Genomic DNA, 27,947 nt, shown 5'->3' on the forward strand with positions numbered 1-27,947 from the left:
TATGAACTGACGGTGCAATCTTTGTATTAAAGCAAACGGTCAACATTTTGAACAATTACTGTAAGCTATCGTTTATTTATCAATAAAACAATGTCTAATATGAACGCAAAGTGATTATAATGACCAAAACCATATTGTCTTTTTTCTGCTCAAATGGCTCATTTGTGGGCATATGTTTATTTAAGAAAAAAGTTTGTATTGATGTCTCCCACCATCCCTTAAAGTTTGTCGGTATATTTTTGGGACACTCTGTATAAGCCCAAGTTGAGACGAATTTTGAAGAAAGAGTATATGCAGATGAAGTTTAACTCGCTAGCTGGGAGGGGACCAGGCTGCATGCTTAATTTTAACATTTCCTTTCTTACGTACCACTTAGGTATCATAATACGTTTGTTATTAATTACTCACATCAGGCCTAATACTTAATATTCCTTTATCAAGGCCAACAAGGTTTTTATCTCAACGTGGTTGCTTGACTTGCATCATTTAGTTCAGATATGCTTCGATTATTCGTTAATCGGGCGTGAAAAAGTATACATATATCTGTATATTTGCTTTTCCGATCCTTACAGGAATTTGTGGTGAAAGTCGTCAATTTAATGGAATAATGGATATAGAAGACAAGCTTCCGTATGTGACGAGATTAAGGTTGGAGAACCACACAACCTCTGGTATCTATCTTATTCTTCGATTTTGATATTTATTGTAGATCTAAGAAGCGAAAGCTTTTAAAATTCGAAGCGAATCAAGTCGCAAACAATGGCGACAAAGAGTGGCACGAATACTTTCAAAGCGCATTACAATCAGATCCAAAGTTGGATTATGAGGATAATACCTGCTTTACTTACTCAGGTAAAAAACAAGAATATTACGTCGCATTTGCGTGATACTTATGTTGGTCACAAGTCCCGTAGGTCATTTTTACAGATTTAATATTTAAGGGACGTCCATCATACATTAATTTATTTCATAATGTCGCCTAATTTACAAAGAATTTGTGCTTCAAGTGAAAAACCAACATTGTTTCTTGAATATAGGGTGTCCCATTAATAATTTATCCTCCTCTAATTTCTTTCTTTTTGACATTAGAATAGAGGTTTAAGCGGGAAACCCCCTTCATTTCAGGAGTATACCTTAAAAATTGCCTTGTTGCCCTTCTCCGCATGTGACATCAATTACCTTATTTTAAACGGAATCCCCCAATTATCTTGGCAATTTTGAATTTATTATTAAATTTTAAAGCCATTTTATGTAATATGTCTTATCTTTAAAATTTACTATTTTCGAGTTATTCTGGAAAATTGAAAATTTTGACCGCCGCGAGGTCCCACGCAAATCGGTGGTGTTCCCTAATTGCTGCGAATTTCGGAATCGGCCTTTCAGGACTAAGAGAGGACCTAATAAGCTATGTGTTGACGTTTTTGAATTTCAGAAAAAGTCTTTCACAATCCTCGAAATACGCCTCAGAATTTGTATGACTTTCAACGTCAATGATTTATTGATTTCAAATAAAATGTCCCAATTTTCTCGACGGCACCGTGTTCAGAATTCAAAAATCTAAGTGTAGAACGGTCGGGAAATCTTCCGCGATACATCTTAATACTTCGTTTTAGATGTTTATTAAATTTAAAATAAGTTTGAAGCAAGTCCTGTTTCTCTATTTGGGAATGAACGATATTGCGAGGCATTTTGACAAATTGAAACATTAAATTATACAAAAAAATGTACTATAAAAGTTTTGGAATCATCGTCGTTTTTTTTACCAAATATTAAATTTAAAAAAAAATAGATAAATAAATGTCAAAATGTTAATGGCGAAGTCCAAGCGACATTATCATTAATGTTTAGACTTGACCAACAAAAGGGGTCAATTTTCGGAAACTTAAAAATAGCTGGGTGTAAGGATAGGGTCGTGTTCATAAAAGTTTTAGATTTTTAAATTCTGAATACGATGCTGTCGAGAAAATTGGGATACTCCATTCGAAATACACAAGTTATTGATTTTTGAAATCATGCAAATTTAGAAGCGTATTTCGTGGGTTGTGGAAGACTTTTTCTGAAATTCAAATATGTCTAAACGTAGCTTTTTAGGTCCTGTCTTAGCTCTAAAAGGCTGATTTCGAAATTTGCAGCAGTTAGGGAACAACACCGATTTTTGTGGGACCTTGCAGTTGTCAAAATTTTCAAATTTTCTGGAATAACTCGAAAATGGTAAATTTTAAAAATAAGGCACCTCACATAAACTGACATTAAAATTTAACGAGAAATCCAAAAATGCCAAAATAATTGGGGGATTCCATGTAAAATAAGGAAATTTGTATCACGTGCGGGTAGGGCAACGAGGCCATTTTTAAGCTCTACTCTTAAAATGAAAGAGGGTCTTTGTTTGAACTTTTTTTTAAATATCAAAAATGAAGAAATTAATGGAACACCCTGTATATGGCGAATGCAATAGTCATTTATCGAAATCTGTCAGCATCATCCACACATTTTTTCTTTCATTTACATGTAAAAAATGAATACTTCAATATTTCAAACGATCTGAAAATGAGTACCCGCCAGAGCAACATTTGAGTATGTCTTGAGATGTTTGAGTACTAATTTTGAGATCATTTGAACCTATCAGAGCAACATGCTCAAATGGTGCTCCGGTAAACGATAGGTACTTCCGATGGCATACGTTTATATTTGCGTCATTTGCTCCAAGCAGCATTTACTGCATATCTTCTGTTACATGGTTTATGTCTAAGTTGATAAATGACTAGCTACAACCATCATTGGAAGGAAAATCATATCACCCTGTAGCTTAATTTTTAGAAAACGGAATAGATTTCGAGGTAACAGTGCAAGAACAACATCGTTACGTTTCCTTTCTCTCGCAAATACCAGAAGTATACCACAAGGTGAAGCAATGGCCCAGCGCCAGACAAAAGACGCTGATTTTGGCTATTGCGGCCTGCGTGAGCGAAAATCAGAAAAACTTTCTTCAGCTAAATGCCAGTGGTACCTATACCTCATTGGTAACAATGGCTGAAGTGACCAAACCAACCACTGATGGTCTGGTCAAAGTAAAATATATGGATATGCTGTGCTCGTTTCTGGAGCATGATGCTGGGCTGAAATGGTCCCTGGAAACCAATTACTGGATGGAAATTTATGAACTAGTGATTGATTGCCAAAATGATAAATTATGCATAACTAAAAAAGCGTAAGCCTTTTCTGCTAACGTTTTTTGACTCGACAAAATAAATCTCTCTTAGGCACAATATATTATCAAAGTTTCTCCAAAAGACGCTGAGGATAGCTCCAAAAATATGCATTCATGTTATAAAGCAAATGGTCCAATCTTTAGTACAGACCTCCGCAAAGAATTTTTCCAAAACCAAGAAACAACCGGTGGAACTTCTGAGCTTAAATGATAGTAAAATGCTTTTGCCAAAGTTAACCTGCTTGGTAGAAACGTTGGAAAGACTCCTGGCCACCTCGGTTACAGATATTTTTAAATATTTCGTCAAGATGCAAGTAAGAGAAGCCAGTGAGACTCTGGCCGTGCTCTCTAATGACAGCAATTTTTCATTGCAAGCGGACAAAATAGTGATTATATTGTCCTTTTATGAGATGACAGACCTCTTTGATGGGATTAAAGTCGTCAACCACGATCCCATTGCTTTGAGCGGGTTTCTGAAAATCGTCGAACGCGAATTGAGGAAAAGTAAGTGTATTGACTGTTATGTATTTTTTACTATTCAATATTTATTACAGACCATTTAAAAATAATATTCGAGTTGTATTATTACGCCCAAAAATACTGGAAAAACGTGTCTAGGAAAATGCCCCAGTATTTCTTAAAAGGAAAGCCCATAGATATCGAAGATGAACTCATGTCTTTTCAGATTGAACCTCTTGTTATAATTGCAGAAAAGCTTTTGGGAGTTCCTCAAACCCATGAGGAGGAACTGAGGGATTGTTACTTGGCGGATATTCTTAACGTTTATAGCAGGGATGGCTTACAGCTAGGTAAGGATATTGTTTTACAAATAGTAATTTATTTATATTTATTTTGCACAGACAAGAGTATAAATAAGCAATCCATTAAAACTGCATTTTGTGAGATAGGGAACCGGATTGAAGCAAAAAATATGGTTACAAACATTAAAACATCTTGTCTACGCATCAAGAATCACCTTACAGGTTTCCCTTTGTTACATCCCTCTTCTTTTAGCTTTCATTAACACTAAATATACTAACAATTTGCACCTATTTCCACCGACAGCAGTCGAAAGAACTGGTCTTAGAAGAAATGGTTAGTGGGGTTTCCTGTCTATATATTTTTAAAAAATGATAAATTACTTTTGTAAGAGGGTGTTTCAGAATAAGTTTGCCAAAAGCTTACTACGGGTTTCTGTGACCAAAATAAGAAAAACGTTCATTTGGATGAGTCCAGTTTTGTTTCCTGTATGAAATACAGGGAATAAAAGTTAACATTTCTTAGTTTTTTCCTAATAAGCCCGTTCCGGCATCAAATATTTTTATGAAAATTGGGGAGCGTAAAATAGGTGTAGAGATACATCTTTTAAGGGGAAAAATGTTATTAATTTCATCAATGCCGTCCCCATTGATGTGACTCTGAACATAAAAAAAAAATATATATATATATATGTATATATATATGATATGTCGCTGGTTAAAAAAGAAAATAATTTTCTGAATGCTTCATATTTCTGTGAAAAAAGGTCTCTTAAATATTTTTTATAGCGTTAACCGTTTTAATGGAAAAAATAAAACGCAAGAATCTGCAACTAAGAAATCGCATAACTCGTTCGTTTAACACAATAAGAAATTCCTTAGGAATTTTTCAAATAGCGCACGATAATATGCGAAAAAGGATCGAGTCATGCATTTTTGTGGATGGAGGACATTTTCAATACCTTATTTTATTGTTCTTTTATAAGAAACATAATGTGTTTAATTTAGTCTTATACATACAATAGTTTTCATATTTGTTAGCATATAATGTTTTTTTCATGAAAACGGTTAACGTTATGAAAAATATTCGAGAAACCTTTTTTTCACAGAAATATGAAGCATTCAGAAAACCATTTTTATTTTTTAAACCAGTGACATATCATGTTTTTTTTAAATTTAATGTTCAGAGTCACATCAATGGGGACGCTACTGATGAAATATGAAACATTATTTTCCCCCAAAAACATGTTTTTCTACACCTATTTTACGCTTTCCAATTTTCATAAAAATATTTAATGCCGAAACGGGTTTATTAGGAAAACATTAAAAAACAAATTTTATCACCCTGTATTTCAAAGAGGAAGCGAAAACCTATGATCATCTGAACTTTTTTCTTATTTCGGTCACAAGAACCTACATTAAATTGTTGGCAGACTTATCCTGAAACACCCTTTAAAGTATACAGTATAATAAAAAGTACAGTAAACCTATAACATAAATAACAATTCAAAACTTTGTTTCAATTGCGAATCAAAAACCTAATAGTATTGAACTTGTCACAACTCTCACATAGATAGATTTTGCTTTGTGCTCTATTCTTACGGTTGCTGTGGTGTGAATCACATTGGTGATCTAACAATTTTCCTTCCCTATCATAAAATTCATCATTTTCAACATTCAAACATTCCATAGGCATGTCGGCTACATTTTCCAAAAACGCAAAATACTTCTTTCGTTTCACCATTTTTTAGGTCTGACGATAATAATTGTAAAAATAAATCGAAACAAACAATGTTTCTCTCTGCAATTAGTTTTCTTACCAACGAATGTAGTTTGGAATGTTTTAGTTTCCAAAGAAATGTTTTTTTCCAGTATTCTCAACAAAATTTCACAACCGTCACCTCTCAAAATTCAATTGACGACTGTCATGACATTTAAGTCTCATCATCACCCGCTTAGCATTTGTTTTGATCGTACTGTAATTGCGCAGTATTCATAATTTATCATGACTGCGCAAAACTTATTGCATCACACAGAAAAATGCACCTGTCATTTTGACTGGTGTGGTAAATCTAATAAGGCGAAAATATTCGCGTTACCTTTTATTTATACAGAGTGTTTCCTAAATGAGCCTAAAATAAAAAAAGGGCACCAAAATTAGAAAGTTTCATGGGTCAAATATGTATCAGCCCTTGATAATGGCCATAGAATTGAAGGGAATGATGCTTGCATCGTTACCAAGGTACCATTATCCAAGAAGCGTAAAATCGAAAAATGCGCATATACAGTGATGGACAGAATTAGCGCACCACTTATAAATTTTTGAATATAAAACTTTTTTCCCAAGTAGGATTATAAATTATGCATTTTCTTAAAAAAATCAAGTAACACTGTATACTTTCAATTGTTTTTAATCCATTGAGATACTTGTTTCGCGCCATTTGCAATATTACATAATTATTGTCAACAAGTGTGGTATTGTTTTGGATTTGATTTTGTATATTGAAATGTCTCCCAACAAGAAATTTAAATGAATATGATGCGGTTAAAATTATCACCTTAATGGAAGAAGAATATACCCAATGTGAGGATGTCCGAAGGTTGGGTGTTCACCACACCACCATTGGTCAATCTCTCCAGCGATTTAGGGAAACAGGTTGCCATACTAGGCGACCAGGGCAAGGCCGACCAAGAACATGTCGTACCTTTTGCACTTCACATTGGCAACAATTTTTTGTTTACGGACGATAATGCCAGATCGCACCAAGCCCCGATTGTACGCGAACATTCAGCGTTTAGTGTGGCCGGCGAGTAGTCCTGATTTGAACGTGATTGAACATGTTTGGGATTATCTCAAACGACGTATTCGACGACGAGATCCTGCTCCTGACAGCTTGGCTGAACTGGAAAATGCGGTTCTTCAAGAATGGCATAACATGCCCCAAGAATTCACCACGAAACTTTTTAATGGCATCCCAAGACGTTTGGGGGAAGTTGTTCAAGCTAGAGGCGAGAATATACGATATTGAAACCGTTAAAAACGAGAAATTCAGTTTATTTTCGATTTTTTTATTCTTAAATTTTTAACAAAAAAATCTAAAAAACTAAAAAAAAACTGAATTAATCTAATGTTACCCACGTTAACGTAGGGGAGAAGTGATTTATTTCCATTACTTCTTATCTCAACAAATAAAATTAATTTTTGTTCGGTATGAGTTTTATTAAAATTCCTTTGAAATTTATTGGTGATGCGCTAATTTTGTCCATCAGTGTATTTTACTTAATAAAGATGCATGTTTGTCTTTCTGTTCAGTAAACCTGGGTACCACTTATAGTAAATTCTCAGCTATTTTCAACGGCCTGTTTCATGTATCCACTCTTTCAGGCTACGAAATACGAGAAAAATTAAATATAGTTCCACTAGACGTGGATATTACAGCTCTCCAATGCTTAATTAAGTCCAAACCTATGTACTGCCGAAAAAACTTAGCTGTTGTCTTTCAAAGTCTCACATACGCCTTGAGGGATTTCATCAAGTATGTTTCCAAAAATCCAGAAATGGGACAAATGGGACAAATGGAACATGACCATCTGTTTGCTGACATGCTGCTGGAAGCGATACTCGCTTATTTAGAAAATTTTGACTTGTCTTGGAGGGAAAGCATTGGCCGCATTGAAATGTCTAATCTTGTATATGAGTTTTTGCTGTATTCTTCGAGGTGGCCGGCGGAGGTAGTGCTTGCTGCTGTCACCCTGTTATTATAATACAGGGTGTTCCAAAAATATACTGACAAACTTTAAGGGGTGGTGGGGGACATCAGGACAAACTTTTTTCTTAAATAAACATAGGCCCACAAATGAGCCATTTGAGCAGAAAAAAGATAATATGGTTTTGGTCATTATAATCACTTTGCGTTCATATTAGACATTGTTTTATTGATAAATAAACGATAGCTTACAATAATTGTTCAAAATTTGATCATTTGCTTCAATACAAAAATTGCGCTGTCGGTTCGTTCACTCACGGACTTTATGGAATTTTCCGGGAATAGCTTCTAGATATGTGCAACCATGGCGATATGTGCATGGCCATTATTCTTGCTAAGAGATCTTCCTCATTATACATAATATAATAAAATATATGTAATAGGTGTTTCGTAGACCAGAGATTTGAGATAACCCCGAAGGAAAAAATCCAAGGTGTTGAGACCAGGAGACAGCACAGGCCAGGCTACAGCACCCCCTCTTCCAATCCATCAATGCATATCGGTAAGTTCTTCAAATGAGAAACTAACTTTTTTTTTGTGAGCATATGTTTATTAAAGAAAAAAGTTTGTATTGGTTACCCCCAGCACCCCTTAAAGTTTGTCAGTATATTTTTGAGACAGCCTGTATAACGGTATTCCGTTAATTTAGGTCCTGCTGAAAGCTTTAAAAACTCTAAATATCACAATTTTGAAACACATGTGCCCCGACATGGCATTGCTAGTGGATACCGGCCAAAATCCTGCTTTTAACGACCTGGGCTCGATGTTGTTTAAAAACTGTTTCAGTAGTAATCCCGAAGTGAGAAATGCAGCTCTAACGGTAGTTTGTACTGTATGTCAAAAAGTAAATCAAGGTAATAAATTTTTAATTCTCCTTATTCGCGTTAGTAAAAGTCCACGTTACCGTACTGATTTGCAGTACTTTATCATGCCGTAAAGTGCCGTAAAGTTTTTTTTCCACATTAAGCGCGATAAAGCTACTGCTACTGCACTCATTTAGCCGAGAGGAAGGTTGTTTTCCTAATACACTTTTGATAAATTAATGAAAACTTTTTTGATTTTCATTTTTCAACTTAACGCACTCGTTGGGTAAATAAATATTTTTGTAGTTAGAGGACTACGTGATTAAGTTACGAGTGATTTCAGGATTTACCTCGTTCAAACAAATCTTAGAAGAATCTTTAACTAAGGATTTGATTTTGACGATGTCAATGACCGACTTTGACTGGTCAGTGCGAGCTACTGCCCTCAGATGCCTGAAAGAGCTGATCATAATGGAGGATATTGGAGAAAGTTTGTATCAGTGCGAATTCGTGGTACCTATGCAAAAATATGTTTTCTGTAACGTGTTAAATGCACAAATTCTAGGATAAAATTCTGCAGTTGATATCCAAAGATCAAGAACCAGCAGTGCTGAAGGAAGCCATCAACGTCGTGAGCCAAATATATCAATGCGACAAGAACACCGAAGCAGACAACTTTAAAATCTACAACGTCATGGTTAAAGTAGCTTTAAGGGAGGGTAATCCCGAGGTTCAGGAAAAGGCAGTAAAGTTTTGGGACCGAGTTACTAGGAAAAATCTGGAGAGGCAAGGTTCTATGATGATGTTTCCAGTCTCTTCACGGAAATCGTCAAAAAGGACTTCAATGTTGCAGGGATGACGGATGATGCGTTTCCAACGGTGATATTTTCAAAGGAGCAGAAAAAAATCATTAGAATGGATGATAAGGAGATCCGCAAGCGACTCTTTAAAACCCTGGATGCTATCAGCAAGTCCGGATGCTTCGGGGTGTTTCAAAAAATTTTACAAAATGATAACTCTCATAAGCAAGTACTTGGGACTGCGATAGCTACAGTGACCAAATTATTGCGACTATTGCAACAGTATGAGGTACTAAACTTAGTGTTTCCTTTATAACATTTTACATATTTACCTGTAAACTTGCTTCTGAAGGTTACTCCTGAATTTATACTTTTCAACCAAGCTTATCCGAATCTTTGGTCCCTCACTAGCAATTTGATTCAGTCGCCTTCTACAATGGAAGATGAGAATATGAAGGATATAGTGGAGGAGACGTTAATGGAGATGATTAATGGTGAATTGAACGCTAATAAAGATGTGAGTAACCCGTACATGAATAAATTATTTCCAATGCTCCATCACAGCCCATGTCGTGGATTGTGGCCACACGATATGCTGTAGAGGTTCACAAGTACAGCAACACAATTTAGCATTCAGTATACGGTGTGGCCCAAACTGGGTTGAAATGTATGGGCATTTTGAAAACTATAAGGGATAGAAAATTGGCTAACTGGGAAAAGTTGCAGGAAAGAGGTCAGGTCCACAAGGCTTTGAAAACGATTTAAAATTTTTCTGTTTCTGAGTTGATTCCTAAAAACTCAAAACCTGCGTTTTTGAAAAAGTGCTGCGAATCTCGTAGTTCAACTAATTTTTTACTTCAACCTGGGGGGGGGGGGGGGGGACTAGCTTGATGTTAAAATTAACAGCATATTGGTAATTTAGCCATTAGGTAGGCTCCACATAATGGACCCATACTATAGCTAAAGCGATTTTTGTGTCTCCGGCTTCTCTCAATTAATCTATCAATCAAACTAGTAAGAACTCCTAAATAAGGCGTCCTTTATACATATGTATATAGAAAATCAATAAAAAAAATTCGTCTATTACCTCATACTTTTGGCCAACGACTAGAAAACGAAAGATTACTTTTTTTCAAATGCTCTAGACTCTGCTAAATAAAAGTTTTTAGCGACACTGTATACTAATAAATTTGTTGCATTTGCATAGTGTGTGAGCATATGACGTTCCAAAAACCCGGACTAACTTTTTCCTAACTAATATTAATTTTTAGAGCTCAATTCAGACGGGGAGCAGTAGCAATAATATTGCTGAAATGATTGGGGACGATGTGAATTCTGAATGTGCTATAAATCAAGTCAGTACGGTAGACTTCATAGATTTTATATACCGAAAATTACCTCATTTAGTCAACTAAATAAGTGATAATTCTTATACAAGGCTGAATTTGAAATAAACGTTTCTGTAAATTTCAAGGTTCTATTTTTTACTGCAACACCTAACTTTTTCTTCTATTCTTTCCTCTGAATCACGTTTCGCGAGTACTGACATTGAAAATTCGACATCTTCGTGACGTCATGTTTACAATAAGCACATGCCAGTTAAACAGACATATGAATGATAAATTCTCCTGTCGCTGGGCATTACCATCTTTGTGTTTGCTGTCAATGTCATGCACTCCTTTTTCTTTCTGGCGTTTTCCCTTAATAAGTTTTCGTGTGATTTTCTGCTTGTTTGCACAAGTTGCGATATTTTTTCGAGAAAACCCATAGATTTTTAGTATATTCCAAAATCTTACACGATATTAACCACTTAAGTCATCAGGCAAGTTCCGTGCAACATCTCCCAACCTTCAGTTCACGTTTCCAGTCAACATATTGGTGTTGTGCAACATTGTTCTTCTTGTGTACAGAATACCCTTTTATTCGAATTTTGAACTTAGAAGCATGTCAAACGTTAAGGAAACGGTTCCCCCTAGTTACTCTAATCTCCCAAGCTCGTCAGGCTATGAGGCTAAAGAACCCAGATATTCCAGTTTGCAGGCAACAGCTCCTGAATTTCGTCCCTTGAATGCGAATCAAGGGGCAATTAGGAAGAAGTCTTATAGAAACAGCCGACCGCATAACAATCACACTTTGTATCAAGGGCACCATGAAAGTGTGTACAATGGAGATGGAGGGAGGAATTTTGAGTCAGCTCAGTCTTACGAGCAACAAGATGGTCAGGTCTTTCACCCAACAGGAGGCGTGAAGAAAAAGGGAGTGGACAAAAATAGAGGTGGTTATTCTAATTGGAGATCTTCACATTACAATAACAATGGTGGAACTTACTATGCCCAAAATCCTAATAGTAAGTCAAGGAAGCATAATACATATGAGGAGACAGAGCAGCCAAGATCTCATAGAAATGATGGAAGATATGGAAAAAATGGCAATCAGAATTTTTCTTATGACTTAAGTTATGAAGGTAACAACTATCAGCAAAGAAACAAGTATCAGCAAGACTCATTTTATGGAAATGGGGCATCTAATAAGTCACATGAGCAGTTTAGAAGAACTTATCGTCAATCCAGTAACAAAGAAAGACTCTCAGTTCCATCACAAATTGTTGAAAACCATTATCATGCAGATAAGAAATTATCTCTCAATAAACTTAGTAAAAGACTCACTTTAAGCACAGCAGGCCAAAAGGAGAGATTAACAGAAATGATTGACAGCAATATGTTAGAATGTTTGGTTTGTTGTGAGAAAATCAAAAGAACTGATAAAGTTTGGTCCTGCTCCCAATGCTATCATATAATTCATTTATTATGCATTTTAGCTTGGGTCAAATCTTCGAAAGTAGAAGAAAATTGGAGATGCCCAGCTTGTCAAAATGGCTATACAGAAGTTCCCCAGCAATACACATGTTATTGCGGAAAAATTGTGGACCCTAAAGTAAATCCAAATATAATTGCTCATGGTTGTGATAATTTATGTTCAAGGAAAGGCAAGAATTGTGAGCACAAATGCAACATACTTTGCCATCCAGGACCATGCCCAGAATGCAATATTATGGTTCCAAAATTTTGTGGTTGTGGATCAACTCAACAAGTTGTGAAATGTTGTAGCGACATTAAAGTGACTTGCCAATCACCTTGCAAAAAAGTGTTAAACTGTGGTTTACATATCTGTGCATCGACATGTCATCCAGGGCCATGTGAGCCTTGTTCAGAATTCATTATTCAAGAATGTCATTGTGGCAAGACAGGAAGAAAAGTGAATTGTGATGAAAACAATTCAGGAATCACTACATTTACCTGTGAAAATGTGTGTGGGAAATTATTATCTTGTGGCCTACATAACTGCCAGAAGCAGTGCCATTCAGGACCATGTTTACTATGTGAAACAGATATCACATTAATAAAACATTGTTACTGTAGCAAAGTACAATTAAAGACTCCAAGACTTACCTGCCTTGATCCAATTCCCTGTTGTGATAACATTTGTGGTAAGACATTGATCTGTGGACCGCCTAGTAAGCCACATACATGCAAGTCTAGATGTCATAAAGGAAAATGTCCACCATGTTCATTGACCACAGTAGTCAAATGCAGATGTGGTCATATGGACAAAGAAATTGCATGCCAGAAAGTAACTAGAAAAGCAGATGATGCAAGATGTGAGAAGAAATGTGTCAAGAAAAGACTTTGTGGCAAGCATACTTGTAAACAAAAGTGCTGCATAGAAATTGAACATATCTGCCCTTTACCTTGCAATAAAATGTTGTCATGTGGCTTACATAAATGCGAACTTACTTGCCACTCTGGTCGCTGTCCACCCTGCATAGAAACTAGTTTCGAGGAGCTCTATTGTGAATGTAAAGCAAGTGTTTTGTATCCCCCAGTTCCTTGTGGAACTAAGCCCCCAAGCTGTGATAAACCCTGCTCAAAGAAACGTGTGTGTGGCCACCCACCTAACCATGATTGTCATCCTGGTAATTGCCCGTCTTGTTTTGTGTTAACCAAGAAATGGTGCCATGGAAGACATGAATCAAGGGGCACAATTCCATGCCATCAAGCCAGTTTCAGTTGTGGGTTATCTTGTGGAAAACCAATGGTATGTGGCCGTCATAAATGTGTTAAACAATGCCATGATGGCCATTGTCCTGTACCTTGCACTCAGCCCTGCAGCACACCTAGATCATTATGTGGCCATCCCTGTAATAAGCCATGTCACACTCCCCCATGTCCCGAAAGTAACTGCAAGCAAATGGTTCCAGTCAGCTGCCTCTGTGGTCTTCAAAAAGGTCAGAAGATGTGCACTGATTTGACTGAAGAATACAAAGCTATTGAAATGGCTTATGTGAAGGACAGAATGGATAATTTTTCCTCTTCCTATCAAACCATAGATTTTTCAGAGGCGCCTAAGAAACCTTCAGTGATGAAAATCTTGGAATGCAATGATGAGTGCCGAATTTTAGAGAGGAATCGAAGATTGGCAATAGGTTTGCAGATTCAAAATCCTGATTTGTCACAAAAGTTAACTCCAAGGTATTCAGTTTTCTTAAAACAGTGCGTGAAAAAGGATCCTAAATTTTGCCAAAGAATTCATGATAAGTTGACAGAACTGGTGCAACTAGCAAAGCAGAGCAAGCAGAAAAGTCGTTCTTACTCCTTTGAGTCAATGAACCGAGACAAACGCCACTTTATTCATGAATATTGTGAATATTTTGGAATAGAAAGTGCTGCTTATGATGCTGAACCTAATAGGAATGTTGTTGCTACAGCCACCAGAGACAAGTCATGGTTACCTGGCATGAGTGTGCTGGAGGTTCTACAGAGAGAAAGTGGGCAAAGAAAGGTTCCAGGACCAGTGTTAGGTTACAAATCTCATAATGAAGGAGAATCTGTTTCTTTGAAACTACTCACAAGTGTTAAAAATGTATAAATTGTTTGAAGAAGTGACAAAGTTGGGAGTTTTAGAGGAAAAGATATATATTAATGGTATTGGAGACATTTTTTTTTTTGTATCATTGTGTGTAGTAAATTTTTGGAACTTTATTAGTTAAGATTTTTGTGTTTTTTGCTTTTGTTTTTTTTTCCATCTGTATGAAAAGTAGGTTTGGGTAGGATTTTTTATTTATTGTTTTTTGCAAGTAGGCTCTCCTATTTAACATATTTTCTTTCTCACTATTTATTTTTTAAGGAAATTTTTAGTATTAATAATGTGTATCCTGTGCTATACACAATGTCATATAAAATTCCCTTATTATTTTATACTTAGAAAATTGTAATACATTTTTCATTAGACAATATCATCTTTGTTTTAGTTTTTAAGAATAAAGACTCACACACAAGGTAAGTGGAAATGCACACTAATCTTAGTTGAAAATAACTGATAACATTAATCTTGTTCTAAGTTCTTCAGAAGAATTTAGGCAGACATTGAAATTTCTTTTGAAATAATGTAGCCTCTTCTCATATCTCAACCATCATATGAAGCTGAGATTTCCATTTTCAAAATGAAAAGTACAAGGGCTCACCAGGTGAGTGGTGCAGAAACAAATTATGTTTTATGATAATATAACTGCTGTTGTTAGTTTTTCTATTTGGAAATAAGGGGTGGAATTGCACACAATTTTCAGTCAAAACTGACTGAGAACAACATTCACCCTTTATTAAGGGTTCAAATCAACAGCCTTGTTCTTAAATTTTTTTTCACATATTATCTTTTATTGCTTTGTATTTTTGAGGCACTTGAAACATGGGCCCATGCCCTGGAATAATGAAATTAGCAATTTTTAAAATTTCTGCACGATTTGCCCTTTGCAACTGTTCATTATCAGTTCCTGCCGAGATCCAAACATTGTCATCCTCTAAATCTTCAAACTTCTCAAACAGGTCCCCAGTTATTGCATAGACTACATTTTTTATTGTGATGATAACAGAAACATCTTGTAAGGTGTGTCCTGGTGTAGGAATCACTTTAATATTATCTGTAATCTCATAGTTGTCTCCTTTAGCAATGTCTGGACTTAAGTAGTAATGGTCTCCTTGGGAGACACTGAATCCAACAATATGAATTGCATTTTGGAAAAGATAGTTACTGCCAATGTGATCAGAATGACCATGAGTACAAATAACATAATTTATATCATTCGGTGTAATTCCATGCTTCTGTAAGGCTGCTACAATTTTAGAGCCATCCCAAGCAGTCATTGTATCGATGATACAATTTGGAGGACCTTTTATTAACGTACAGGTGCAGTTCGCGTTCATAGTATTTTTCTGTACTTCTGAATATCCAGAGAAGAGAACGATGATTCGTGGATCACTTTTGTTCATGTTGTATTTTATTGAAATTTATGAAACGAATAAAAAAGTACTTAGTTTTCATTTATGTACGCATTTTTTTACATGTTTTTAAACAATTTATGAGTTAGTTGAGGTTAGTTAAATAATTTATAATAAACAAAACATGTTTCAGGTGTGTGTGTGTATGCGTTCGGAAAACCCTTATTGTGTCAAGATTTGTTCTTCTTCCCCGAACTTTTTGTATTATCTTGCACTTACTACGCTAAAGCGTTCTCTATGGTAAATTTGACAGAACGGAAGGTGTGTTCTGTTGTAGAGTGTGCAATTTTAGTATAGTAGTGTGATGAACTTGACGCTCCAGATTTAGAGGTAGGGATAGTTAGTTAATAGTAAGGTCAACTTTATAAAGAATGATAAACGATGCATTATCATTTGTTTTAATGTAGTAAATTTTAACTGACATAATTCACATGGAGTTACCAATTAAAGGATGATAGCAATAGGTACGGCACAGACCGGAAGCAATAAGCCGCTATAACAATCGTGCATTGTTTAAAAATTCCAGTTTTGACCCTAACAATGCAATAACTGTAAGAAGAGAAAAACTAGTTGTATGCTATAAACCAGTGCAGAGAGCTATAAATTGATTCTGGCAATAAAAAAAGTTATTTTTCATGATTTGAGCGTCTTTATCAAATATCTGAAGCAACAACAGAACCAACCGATTTTCACTAAAGATGGTGACGTCAAAAACAAGACTTAGTTTTCATTTTTCGGAACTAGCTCAAGAAGTGGGTTTAAATGTTCAACGTCAGCACATATGTGAATACATTTATTTGGACTTATCTAAAAAAAAATAAAAGATCAAAGCAAATGAGGAATCAAAATCAGCGGAGTTCCTGTCGAGTTTGTTAAGTCGTCAACACGCACCAGAACCGCTTAGCACCTTTGCCACACAGTCGAGTGCGGAAAAGTGTGGGTTCTGACACAACTCCAAACTTTTCGAACTATCATTAACGACTCCGACACTCAATGATACCGAACACGCCCGAACCGACCACCTCTGCTATTTCCGCTACCGCTATTCGCCTGTCAGTTTGTCATTTGTCGGCTTTTTCCCAATGGAGTGTGGATTTTTCAAGTTAACATCGAATTTTTAGCAAATTATTTTGTGACTAGAAAGCGACGGAAAAGCTTAAAATTGTTGTAAAGTAATAGTTTTATTCGACGACCGTTGGCAAGGTACAAAAATAGCCCTACAAGAGGTAAGAATGCCTTCTGCAGCCAACGTCAAGATTGACAAGCAAATATCCCCGGCTGAAAACGCATTGGTGGACAATGGAAACTCTGCTACTACACCTCTTCGGCAAGCCATAACCATTATCGAACACAAGATTCGGAATTTAGAGAAACGGAAGGTGAGTATAGATGTTGCTACAACTGTAAAATCCGGGTAAATGCAGAGCTCAAGGTCCTTATACCTGTGGCCTCTTTTACATTACTTCCATATACCTGGAGGTTTATGCATTCTGTTTAAGTAGTCTTTGCAACACAATGTGGTCAAGTTCCTTCTTTTTTCCTTTTCACATCGGAATTTTGCCTATCACCCTGCCAATATCAGTGTCATTGCCAGTCTCTAAATGAAATGGGGACTTTCATGTGGTTTCCATCAAATATAAGGGTTTTTGGTGTCCACACTTCTAAGTGTGTAAAATGGTATTTAGCAAAAGTAGCTATGATGAATACAAAGTAATAAAATTAGAAAATTTGCAAGCAAATTATTTGGTGATTTTAACATGACCGAGAAGCTTAACTCTGCTGGAAAGCAATAGTTTTATTTAATGAATATCAGCAAGGTACAAACATAACTCAAATGAAAAAAGAATTTTATTTATAAAATCTAATTGTGCTTGCAAATTTTGATTTTTTTATTGTTATATTATTATATTATTAATTATGTAAATATGCCAAGCTTTCTACCGTTGAAATCAGATAAGGGTATCTTAGAAAATAAAGCAAAGGCTTTTATAGTAATAAGCCTGCAAATGCTTTGTCTCCAAAATACAGAGTATCAAAATGAAAAATTTGGTTTTTGTATGTTGTTCCCCATTATCCACATCAAAACACATGATTTGCCCATAAGAAGTGCATAGTACTTATACTAATTCTTTATAATGTGTTCCCATTTGGTTCTTTATAATAAATTAGGATAAAAATAGGTAATTTGTTCTGATTTTAAATTAAAAAAATTATTCATTTGTAAAGAGTTGGAAAATAATGATAGCTCAAGAAAACATATAACAGGCAAAGAAGTTCCTAAATTGAACAAGAAAATGAGGAATATGAAAAAATATCAGTCATGTGCCACATAAAAGTTTACTACATTCCTTTAAAAAACTGCTCATCCACTACATTTTAGGAGAGTACAATAACAATTGCTGCTTATAGGAGTAAAGTTTTTTAAATTATTACCTGTAGTGAAATTTAAAAATACACTAGAGTGTATAATATAAATAAATCATCTACTCAAACTTTAGAGTACACTGCTTCAGGGGATTTTATATCAAGCAGCTAAACAATTGCACACAGTATTACCATTGCTTTTAAGTGCTGTGAAGATTTATACCTATTTTATTTTTTCAAAATTTTGATTTTTAACTTTAAGTAAAGTCAAGTAAAACACTTTAGTTTAGTTAAGCCTGTAATTCTCTGTGTTAAAAATAGCTATTTTAGGTAACTCAAATTGATTTTCTTGGGAATTTTATAGGATTAAAAAAATACAAGGAAATCTACCCTGAAAGGAAATAAATGTACACACTGATTTCAATTTACCACTTTTTTTCAGTCAAAACTAGAATCCTACCGTGACTTGCAGAATTCAGGCAAAGAATTGAATACTGACCAAAAGACTGCCTTGGCTAAAATTAATGAAGTTATTATGACTTTGGATTTTGCAAGGGATTTATATAAACAGTTCCTAGGTAAGTAAATATTTGAGTTTTAACAGCCACCATTACTATTAGAATTGTATTAATAGATTCAAGAAAACAACAGATATTGGGTTTAACATTATTAACGATAACCTGAACTAACCTCTACACTTTTGTATTCATTTTTTTGCAATAACTAATGCCAAAAGAGATTTTGAAGTATTTTACTTTGTTGGAATTGCTGGTTTAACACTCCAACTGAAAAGTATGATACCAACAACCTTAAAAATGTGTATGCACTTGCTTTATTGTATTAAATAGGTGCATAATTTAGCTTAAACAATTAAGGTTCTTCTTAGTTGATATTTAGATTTATGTTGGTAATTTTTAAGTTTACACAAACTCATTTTTTTGCTATTACTAGTGCTCTTTGTCAGCCAAAATATTTTTTTTTAGCTCTGTAGCAGTTGACAACTATTGCTGGTGTTAGCTATTAATCTTTAAACATTTTTCTTTAAATTATCTTTTATTCAATAGTTTGTTTCCACACCCATCTATTTTATCAATACTATTTCTGGTTTCATATATCTCATACAGATGCAGTGTAGCAAAAACTGTTTTAAGCATAAAAATCAGAAAAACACTGTTACTTGGCGTTTTTGTTAATATTGTCCTTTGATTTGGGAATATCATTGGAAAACATATGCAGGGTTGAGGCAGCCAAGTGATGCTCTAAATTTGATTGAACTATAAAACAGGCATTCATTCATCAGTAATAGGGACATCAAATTTAATATTATAACTCCTAAGTAGGATGACTATATTGTAGAGGGGAGGCACTGCCTTTTCAAACAACCTGCCACTGTTGTGAACTAAACTACAGATTAATATATTTGTTATTAGGGATTGCTTCAAGTTCAGAAAAAGATGCTAAGAAGCAGGCCAAGAGGGAGAGTTCTTTGAAAAATCAGGCTGAATTGGCTAGATTAAGGGAAATTTTGTTGGTTCAAGACGCATTACATCAGATGGGAAGTGACAATGTGAGAGACGACTTTCTGAATGGAAAAAATGGTGCTGCTCAATTGACTGAAGCTGATCTTAAGTATGTTCTGGATATGGCTGAATAAACTGCTTATATCAAGGAATTTACTCTGCTTCAGGTTGTTAGATGACCTCTATCCCGCTGTGACCCCTAAACACGAATCTGGCAACCCTACTGCATTTACAAACGAAGTACAAGCGGCCGCCGAGCATCTGCTGGCCGTAGTCGACGGAAAACAAAAAGACGTGTTTGGAGGATCTTATAGTCAAGTTAAGGAAATTTTAGGAAAAATACATGAAAGTGGATATTTTGATCAGGCTCAAGTAACTTTTGTTTTGTTTAGATTTGAATTTGAGAACTAAAATTTTATAATTTTAGGAAACATTGGAAGAAAATGTGGAAGTTGCTATTGAATCTGAACCCCTCATGGATCAGCCAGATCCGGCCATCATTGAAGTGGCTAATGAAGTTGCAGTTGTAGGTCAGTATTGTTCATGACACAATATTTACATTAAAAAAACTATTGTCCCAGTGTCGTTGGTACAAATGATTATAGTGAATGAGTAACGAGATCCTCGTTTTCATTTTTATTATCAGAGGAATTAATAGAATGTAATGTGTAACATAAATCAATATGATAAATTTAGATAAACTGCAGTTTAAATCAAAATGTCTCGTCCGCCCTATATTCGTTTTAGTCCTTATTGATCCAAACCTGATATTGATTTTTTCATTCTAGCTTCTGTCGAGGCATTAACAATCGAAGCATCCCACCTTCCTCCCGTACATGCGACGCCTAGTATACCACCACCAGTGGTACAACCGGTACCGCCACCCGTCGTGGCCCCAGTGCAGGCACCCTTGGTACTTGATTCAACGGTTCCTCCTCACCAGCTACCACTTCAGGAGATGTTCTATCAGCCACCTCCTCCACAACAACAACCTCCCAAGCCTATTACCGAAATGTTGGGAAGTGGAAGTTTCTTCTTTTTGCAGGTAAATCATAAATGTTCCTCCTATTCATTAAATTTTAACCACCCTATTGTAGTCGCGCCTTAAAAATAACGAGTACTTTCTACCTCAATCAATTTATTTTTGACAAAAACAATCTATATGCTTGTTAAGTTGATTTTGTACATAAGACCCTGTGGACATTTTTTGCTTACATTTGATACATAAAACAAACAAATAATATTCATTTTTTGCAGGATTCTGAGATTGACACTCCAGAACAAATCCCCACGCAGACTTTTACTAATCAAACATTCGTAGTCCAACCCCCTCCCCCAATCCCCATGCCCCATGCCCTTCATTTTCAAACTCCTCAGCAAATTTCTCCCGGTAATTTGCCGCCCACGGTGAATCACCAAGTGCCGCCCGGCGGTGCTCCGGTCATTCAGCAACCAGTGTCGATTCCTTCGAATAAAGGTGACGTCCCTCTGAATAAGCCACCAACGGAGGACTTGGACAAGCATTCCTTGAATCGGGCGCCGCAAAATAGAAATCCCCCAGCTCAGAACAACCATCAACCGCCCGCATTTTACAATAATGGTTACAGCAACAGATCCAATAGACCACCGCACCAGCAGTCGAGGAATAATGGAGTCCAAGGTAGAGCACAGAGCAACAGGCATTAACAGTTTAGAAGTGCTTCTGAGTACTTGATTTTGGCTGTTCCTGGGTTATTTTTTTATTTTGTATGGTTTACGCTGAGGAAACTAGGTTATTAACCTAGTTTTTTCATCAACACAAACCAAATTCATATCCAATAATGTAAATTCTCAAAGATCATCCTAAACCAAATTTCAGTGTTGGCTGCTTGTGAATATACTTCTTGAGATTACAATTTGAATGTTTAAATTTGCAGGGCAACAGTTTAACATTTCTTGAAAAATCACATCAACTGATGTCCTAAAGTCCAGTTGTAGACCTTCATCTCAATCATGAACTGAAATTTAAGTTGCAAAGTTTGTCGAATATTTCATTGTGTATGCATTCAGTATTTTTGATTTTAATGGAGGGGCAGATTTTAGAAATGGAGGTATACAACTGGACCTATTCAAAGGTTACCAAGGATATTCACATTATTTTGATGGGTCTAAGCTTTGTCATACAGTAGTTCTACAAAATGTATCATACAATCTTCTGTAAGTTTAAATAGATTTTTTTACCTTTCAGTATACCTATCTTTAAAGGGAAATTATTCTTTTCTCGATTTAATGTTTATGTAATTTTTTCAGTTAAATAAAATATGAGTATGATATGACTAGATTTCTTCTGTAGACTTCTACGTAGTTAACCATTTACTAATTCTTATGTTTCATGCAAAGCATTTTATGTAAGCGGGATTAGGAACAGGTTAATGCGAATTTTATGGGGAGATTGTCTTTACAATATGTATGAAGTAATCATCCACGTTTATATACAAGTACAACTGCTTTTATTAAACAATTTTTTATACTATAACTGAAACCTTAACATCTAATTAATTGTTTTCGTATGGTGGTCTACATAACATTATCAAGTTAAAAGAATTCTGCTTATCACAGTGAATTTTGGATGAATTTTTTAGTTTCAAATGCATTCTAGGTACTATTTGTACCTTGTAAATTAAGCTAAATGATTCGTCCAAGGACTTATAAAACAACTTTAAGCTAAGAATACAACGAAAAATATAAAAAAGAATATTAACACTCCGAAGACTTTGATCATGAGCCATCTGTTTGATGACACAGATTTGAAGTATTTCACGATTTGGGCATGAGCTGCTTCAATATTTAGTTCGGCATCTTGGACGTTCGTGTCGATCCTTTCCACCTAAAATAATTGGTTATTTGTAGTACTGATAAAGCAAATCCACTGGAAATATTAACGTTAATGTTGTTTTAATGAAACATTATTTAAAGGAATATGTAATTGCAATTCTACACAAAATAGGCTGGAATTTAAGTGAGAAGAACTGCCTGTAAAATTGTAGGAATCATGATTGGTTCCATTTGTTAACTGAATTACAAACTAAACATGAATGGCTTTAATGAACGCCTTATGTTTACGGTTTAACGCCTACTGTGAGGTTTTTTAAAACGACCACCCACTACTATTTCCGTGTAAATAATTTGCAAAATGAATTAGCTTGCCATTTCTTCCTGTTCTTTCACCATGTGCGCCAATTGCTGAAAAATTCCACCCAACTCCACAATTGTAGATTCAATGTTTTGCATAGTCTCTGCTCTGCTTTGCAAATAATTGTCAGATTCATCATACATCAAAGCAGCTTGCATTTGACTTTGTGATTGATGGTTAGGTATTAATGGTTGATTCTCTAGATTAACGTTAACCTGATGATCTTGCTCTTGGAATAACAGACTTGCTAGAAAATAAAATTCACCATTTTTTTTATTAACTTAAAAAAATATACTTACATTGCCCAACTGTTGCATTGGTGGGTGGTGGCAAGCCCCCTTGACTAAACTGATCCCTCCTGGTCTTCTGTTGCCTTAAATTTTCTGTCCGAACTTCTAAAATTTGTTTAAAATCTGTGGACATTGATGCAAGTTTTGATTGCAACGTTAGAACTATGTTGCTTGAGTGGGACTGCAAGTGCTTTCCATTACTTGAATTTTTCTGCCTCTTTGACAGATTTTGAAGTTGTGCTATTTGTTGATTTAAACTATTCAAGTCACTCTTAATTATATAAGTTAATTCTTGAATTTCAGAAGTCCTATCATCAAAAAGTGATTTGCGTTTGGCCACTGGAAAACAATTTATGAAAGTTAATCACATCAATATACACTTTTTGCAAACCTACATAAGGTGAGTTTCTCCAATTTTGCATATGTACTAGCAATATTTTTGCCAACATTTTTGGCGATCAGCATAAATTCCGAATGGCTTTGAATAACTTTAGACTTTCTTGGGTCTCTGGCTGCAACAGCCCTGGCAATGTTCCTGCCCTGTAGATAAATTATCTGTCACCTTCCCACTAAACTGCTGGCACTTTGACATGCATAATGCAAATATCTGGTTTAAATTGAATACATTCAGTTATGTGCATCCTTGGCCTATAGTGGAAAGTATGAGGCTTTAAACAGCCTTGTATAATAGATTTAAGATGCACTTATCTGCATGTTCCTTTCCAAATTCAAATATTTTGCTTACAAATTTAACTTCAAATGTTAGCTACAAATTTGCATTATGCATTTCAAAGTTCCAGCAGTTATGTTTTAAAAGCTGTGCTAGTACCTACCTGCAATGTTTGTATAGTATTAACAAACTCACTGGTACGATCTCTTGCAGTCATGACGGAATCTACTTCATTCAATTCGTCAATATGGTCTTCTAAAAGGTAGTCCTCTGTAACATTATTTGGGTAGGAACTATTGATTTTGTTAAATTTTTCTGCTTGTCCCCAAGAGCCCTCCTGGCCTAGGACTACAGGATTATCACTCTCAGAACCTGTACGACGTCTTCTGGGAAGCATCGCATTCTTAATTGACTTTCACACACGGGACCAAAAGTCTCCCTTTCAAGTCAACATAGAAGTGGGGCTGAACCAAGTTACCCAAGTTAGCAGTGTGGGGTGATAACTATTAGTTGAACACAGTATGGAATTCTATGATTTCCGATGCATTAAATATAATAAATACTGTTTAAAAAACACTAATATGCAATTTTCATCCTTTCCCTTTAATTAAAAAGATAACTTTATATAGGACTTGTCAGGAGACATAAGTTAGACGACAAGACACGTCATAACGTCAAGGCCGTGACTCTGGTGTTACCATGTCATGGCCCTACGTCAATAGTTTTATGTCAATTAATATCCTGCAAACTGTCGTTATTGTCAATTAGTCGAACATAACCTTACAATAGTTGGCAACGTCACAACATAAATCAAATTTGGAAAAGTTGGAAAGCTACTATCTCATCTAGTTTTCCTATATTTTCCATTAAAGATTCAGCAATGACAATACTTTGATTCAAAATAAAAAGGAACATTTTAAATTAAAATCCTGCAAAAATGTCATCCCTAAGACAACGTCAAAAAGGTAGTAATCTTCCTTACATACTCCTACCTTTATGTTGTAAAATTCTTGCGTTTTATGTATATTACAGAGGCAATAAGGCAAATGTTAAATCTAAACCAAACATTGACAAAACATGGGGCCTCAGAACCTTCTTGGAAGATTTTGGTTTATGACCGTACAGGGCAGGACATTATTTCACCACTAATTTCAGTCAAGGAATTACGAGAGCAGGGAGTCACCCTTTTTGTGTAATGATAAATACCTTAACTCGCAAACGTAACAAGTAGATGCTTACAGTTTATTCTTCCAGTCAGTTGCATTCAGATCGAGACCCAATTCCTGAAGTTCCAGCTGTTTATTTTTGCTCCCCAACAGAGGAGAATTTAGGGCGAATTAAGCAAGATTTCCAACGAGGTGTTTATGATATATTCCATTTGAACTTCATTTCACCAATATCTAGGCAAAAACTTGAAGATTTAGCTTCTGCTGCCATAGAGGCAAATTGTGTTGCAAATATACATAAGGTGAGTTGTCTTGACAGTATTCATTTGGAGGGTTTAATTAAGAATTTTCTAGATTTATGACCAATATGTAAATTTCCTGTCTTTGGAAGACGATATGTTTGTTTTAAGGCATCAAAATAGCGATGCCTTGTCTTATTACGGTAATGATAATAATTGTTATTTTAGTGCAAATTATATAATATATAACATACTAATTTTTCAGCTATAAATAAAGGAGATATTAAAGACACTGAAATGGAAGACATTATGAATAATATTGTAGATAGCCTGTTTTCAGTGTTTGTAACTGCAGGTGGGACCTATTGGAATTATTCAGTAGAGGTTACAGTTAGGCAACTGCTTGAAATTTGCTACAAAAATGTTATCAGATCCCATTCAAAGTATTTATAATCTAAGATGGAAATTCCAACTGTTGACTCTGCCAAATATCCATTAGTCTAATGTAAAAAAAAGTAGCATCAACATTGTTTTCCAGGAACCATACCCATCATCAGGAGTCCAAAAGGGAATGCTGCTGAAATGGTGGCCAAAAAATTGGATAAGAAACTGAGAGAAAACCTCTTTGATGCCAGAAATAATCTATTTTCTGCAGATACACAGTCAGGAAATTTTAACTTCCATCGGCCTGTGCTTATTATTTTGGATAGAAATGTTGACATGGCCACCCCATTGCATCACACATGGACTTATCAAGCTTTAGCCCATGATGTGTTAAATTTGTCACTTAACAGGGTCATGATTGAGGATAGCACACCCAAAGGAGGTAGCAATTAATTGAGTAATAAATGTAAATGAATACATGTTGAAACTGATTTTGTCAATTGACTATAAAAATTCTGCAATAAGCTGATTTGAACACTTGACCATCAACTTTGCCTCAAGATGTACATAATATCTTTAGTGTATTTTACAATTTCTAATAAAAATTATTCTATAACCTTTGAAATACTCATCAGTTAAATATTGTACATTTTAATTGGCTATATTGTATTTACAGGTACTCGAGCCAAACATAAAGCCTGTGAACTGGATTCCAAAGATAAATTCTGGTCCAGTCACAAAGGATCACCATTCCCTAACGTGGCCGAGGCAATCCAAGAGGAGCTGGAACAGTATCGATCTTCAGAAGAGGAGGTAAAAAAGCTGAAGTCTTCAATGGGTATCGATAATGACAGCGAAGTGGCCGTTGCGATGGTTACAGATAATACTGCCAAAATTACATCAGCTGTACAATCACTACCACAACTTTTGGAGAAAAAGCGGTTGATTGACATGCATACATCATTAGCCACGGGTAAGTATTATAACAGATTTAGTCACTATACAGTGTCCTGAAAAAGAAAGCCAATATACCAAATGGATCGTTAGCCAAGTAAAAATATAACCTATTTATTCTATTGTAGCAATATTAAATAACATTAAAGCCAGAAAATTGGATACTTTCTTTGAGTTGGAAGAAAAAATAATGAGTAAAACGCAGCAGTTAGAGAAATCCATTTTGGAAATTATCGCTGATCCCGAGGCTGGGAGCATTGATGACAAACTAAGACTTTTTATCATTTATTACATTTGCACTAATCACTTATCTGATTCAGATTTAAAGAAGTTTGAAGCGGCTTTAGCGGAAGTGGGATGTGATTTAAACCCTCTGGCTTATATCAAAAGATGGAAGTAAGATTGCCGTAACCAACAGTTACATTTTTCATTAAGGTTTAACATTTGTAAATATTTTTGCAGGAGTTTTACTCGAATGGCCAGCGGAGGAACGGTAAATCAATATGAAGGTGCAGGAACTAGGACCGTTAATATGTTTTCCAAGCTAGTGTCACAGGGGTCAAATTTTGTGATGGAGGGTGTGAAAAATTTGGTTGTCAAGAGACATGTAAGAACCTAAGATACTTAAATGTCATGGTATAATTTTATGCGTCATTATGCAGATTAAATAAACTAGAAGTAAATAACTTCAATGAGACACCCTGTATGTAATTGTTTAAACTTTTTGCATTAGAAATCGAAAGCATATTCATCAGCCGCCAAGAAACGAATTACAATGAGTTTTTGATTTTTTTCTTTTTATCCTATAGAACTTGCCTGTAACCAAAATAGTCGACCATCTAATGGAGTTTAAAAACAGTCAAGAAACTGACGAGTATCACTATTTAGATCCGAAGCAACTGAAGTTGACAGAAATTCCCAAAAACAGATCACCTTTTCAGGATGCTGTGGTTTTTATTGTTGGCGGAGGAAACTACATCGAATATCAAAACTTAGTGGATTATGCAAAGGCAAGTTTTAAAATTTAATTCATATTTAAATAGTATCCTCTAGAGTGTTTCAATTCAAAGTTCATCAACTGACTTGTAATGCCTACGACAAAATTATTAAAATTTCTTTGTAGGCCAAAACTACATCTGGAAATATGAAGAGAATCACGTATGGTGCGTCCACCTTAAACAACGCCCATCAGTTCCTTCAACAGTTAGCTTTGTTAGGCCAGGAATTATAATTAATATTATTTGTATTTTATTTATGTATGTTATTGTAATTTTTTACTAGACTACGGCGCTACTGGAAAAATGTTGGTAAATATGGTTACTTATTTTAATAAAGAATACATACCTTCAAATTCCAAAACTCTTAAAAACTCCCAAAATTAACGAAAGTGCAACATTATGATGGAATAAATTAACTAATAGTATTGTTATATAATCCGATTGAGTGAAAACGATTGGAAGTAAGGTTACGAAACCTTTAATTTGAAAAATTAGCAAGAAGCTTATCTACTAAAATAATAA

General features: G+C 35.2%; 6 protein-coding genes across 7 annotated transcripts; 4 read left to right on the forward strand and 2 right to left on the reverse strand.

Annotated features, from left to right (window-relative positions):
• The first annotated feature begins 428 nt into the window (after positions 1-428).
• LOC136408325 (uncharacterized) lies at positions 429-10,809 on the forward strand. 2 transcript variants are annotated; one of them, XM_066389247.1, is made up of 12 exons: positions 434-648; positions 710-852; positions 2,818-3,208; positions 3,261-3,712; positions 3,763-4,017; positions 7,352-7,698; positions 8,383-8,587; positions 8,880-9,049; positions 9,102-9,327; positions 9,390-9,625; positions 9,689-9,853; positions 10,608-10,809. In XM_066389247.1, the coding sequence occupies exons 1-12, from the start codon at positions 608-610 to the stop codon at positions 10,749-10,751; spliced, it is 2,775 nt and encodes a 924-aa protein (XP_066245344.1). In that variant the 5' UTR covers positions 434-607; the 3' UTR covers positions 10,752-10,809. The 2 variants fall into 2 exon arrangements, with proteins under 2 accessions (XP_066245345.1, XP_066245344.1); XM_066389248.1 differs by lacking the exons at positions 9,689-9,853; positions 10,608-10,809 and having other exon boundaries at positions 429-648; positions 9,102-9,322; positions 9,390-9,537.
• Positions 10,810-11,008: 199 nt separating this feature from the next.
• stc (nuclear transcription factor, X-box binding stc) lies at positions 11,009-14,477 on the forward strand. Its single transcript, XM_066389241.1, has one exon. The coding sequence runs from the start codon at positions 11,281-11,283 to the stop codon at positions 14,260-14,262; it is 2,982 nt and encodes a 993-aa protein (XP_066245338.1). The 5' UTR covers positions 11,009-11,280; the 3' UTR covers positions 14,263-14,477.
• A 43-nt stretch (positions 14,478-14,520) lies between these two features.
• Positions 14,521-15,742, reverse strand: LOC136408332 (metallo-beta-lactamase domain-containing protein 1). The gene has a single exon (XM_066389254.1). It carries the CDS (start codon positions 15,657-15,659, stop codon positions 15,033-15,035), a length of 627 nt encoding a protein of 208 aa, XP_066245351.1. The 5' UTR covers positions 15,660-15,742; the 3' UTR covers positions 14,521-15,032.
• A 976-nt stretch (positions 15,743-16,718) lies between these two features.
• On the forward strand, positions 16,719-21,867 carry Capr (Caprin). Its single transcript, XM_066388631.1, has 7 exons — positions 16,719-17,047; positions 18,475-18,610; positions 19,463-19,661; positions 19,720-19,924; positions 19,980-20,082; positions 20,341-20,597; positions 20,810-21,867. The coding sequence occupies exons 1-7, from the start codon at positions 16,901-16,903 to the stop codon at positions 21,236-21,238; spliced, it is 1,476 nt and encodes a 491-aa protein (XP_066244728.1). The 5' UTR covers positions 16,719-16,900; the 3' UTR covers positions 21,239-21,867.
• A 91-nt stretch (positions 21,868-21,958) lies between these two features.
• Syx5 (syntaxin 5) lies at positions 21,959-24,307 on the reverse strand. Its single transcript, XM_066388632.1, has 5 exons — positions 23,848-24,307; positions 23,410-23,554; positions 23,024-23,353; positions 22,739-22,971; positions 21,959-22,418 (listed from the first exon to the last, which is right to left on the reverse strand). Exons 1-5 carry the CDS (start codon positions 24,079-24,081, stop codon positions 22,251-22,253), a joined length of 1,110 nt encoding a protein of 369 aa, XP_066244729.1. The 5' UTR covers positions 24,082-24,307; the 3' UTR covers positions 21,959-22,250.
• A 143-nt stretch (positions 24,308-24,450) lies between these two features.
• Slh (sec1 family domain containing Slh) lies at positions 24,451-27,778 on the forward strand. The gene is made up of 11 exons (XM_066388750.1): positions 24,451-24,649; positions 24,717-24,876; positions 24,939-25,152; positions 25,205-25,292; positions 25,355-25,444; positions 25,628-25,915; positions 26,150-26,446; positions 26,556-26,823; positions 26,890-27,034; positions 27,237-27,437; positions 27,551-27,778. The coding sequence occupies exons 1-11, from the start codon at positions 24,622-24,624 to the stop codon at positions 27,656-27,658; spliced, it is 1,887 nt and encodes a 628-aa protein (XP_066244847.1). The 5' UTR covers positions 24,451-24,621; the 3' UTR covers positions 27,659-27,778.
• Positions 27,779-27,947: the final 169 nt, after the last annotated feature.

The sequence above is a fragment of the Euwallacea similis genome, chromosome 4 (assembly GCF_039881205.1).
Source record: "Euwallacea similis isolate ESF13 chromosome 4, ESF131.1, whole genome shotgun sequence".
In the NCBI taxonomy this organism is placed as follows: domain Eukaryota; kingdom Metazoa; phylum Arthropoda; class Insecta; order Coleoptera; family Curculionidae; genus Euwallacea; species Euwallacea similis.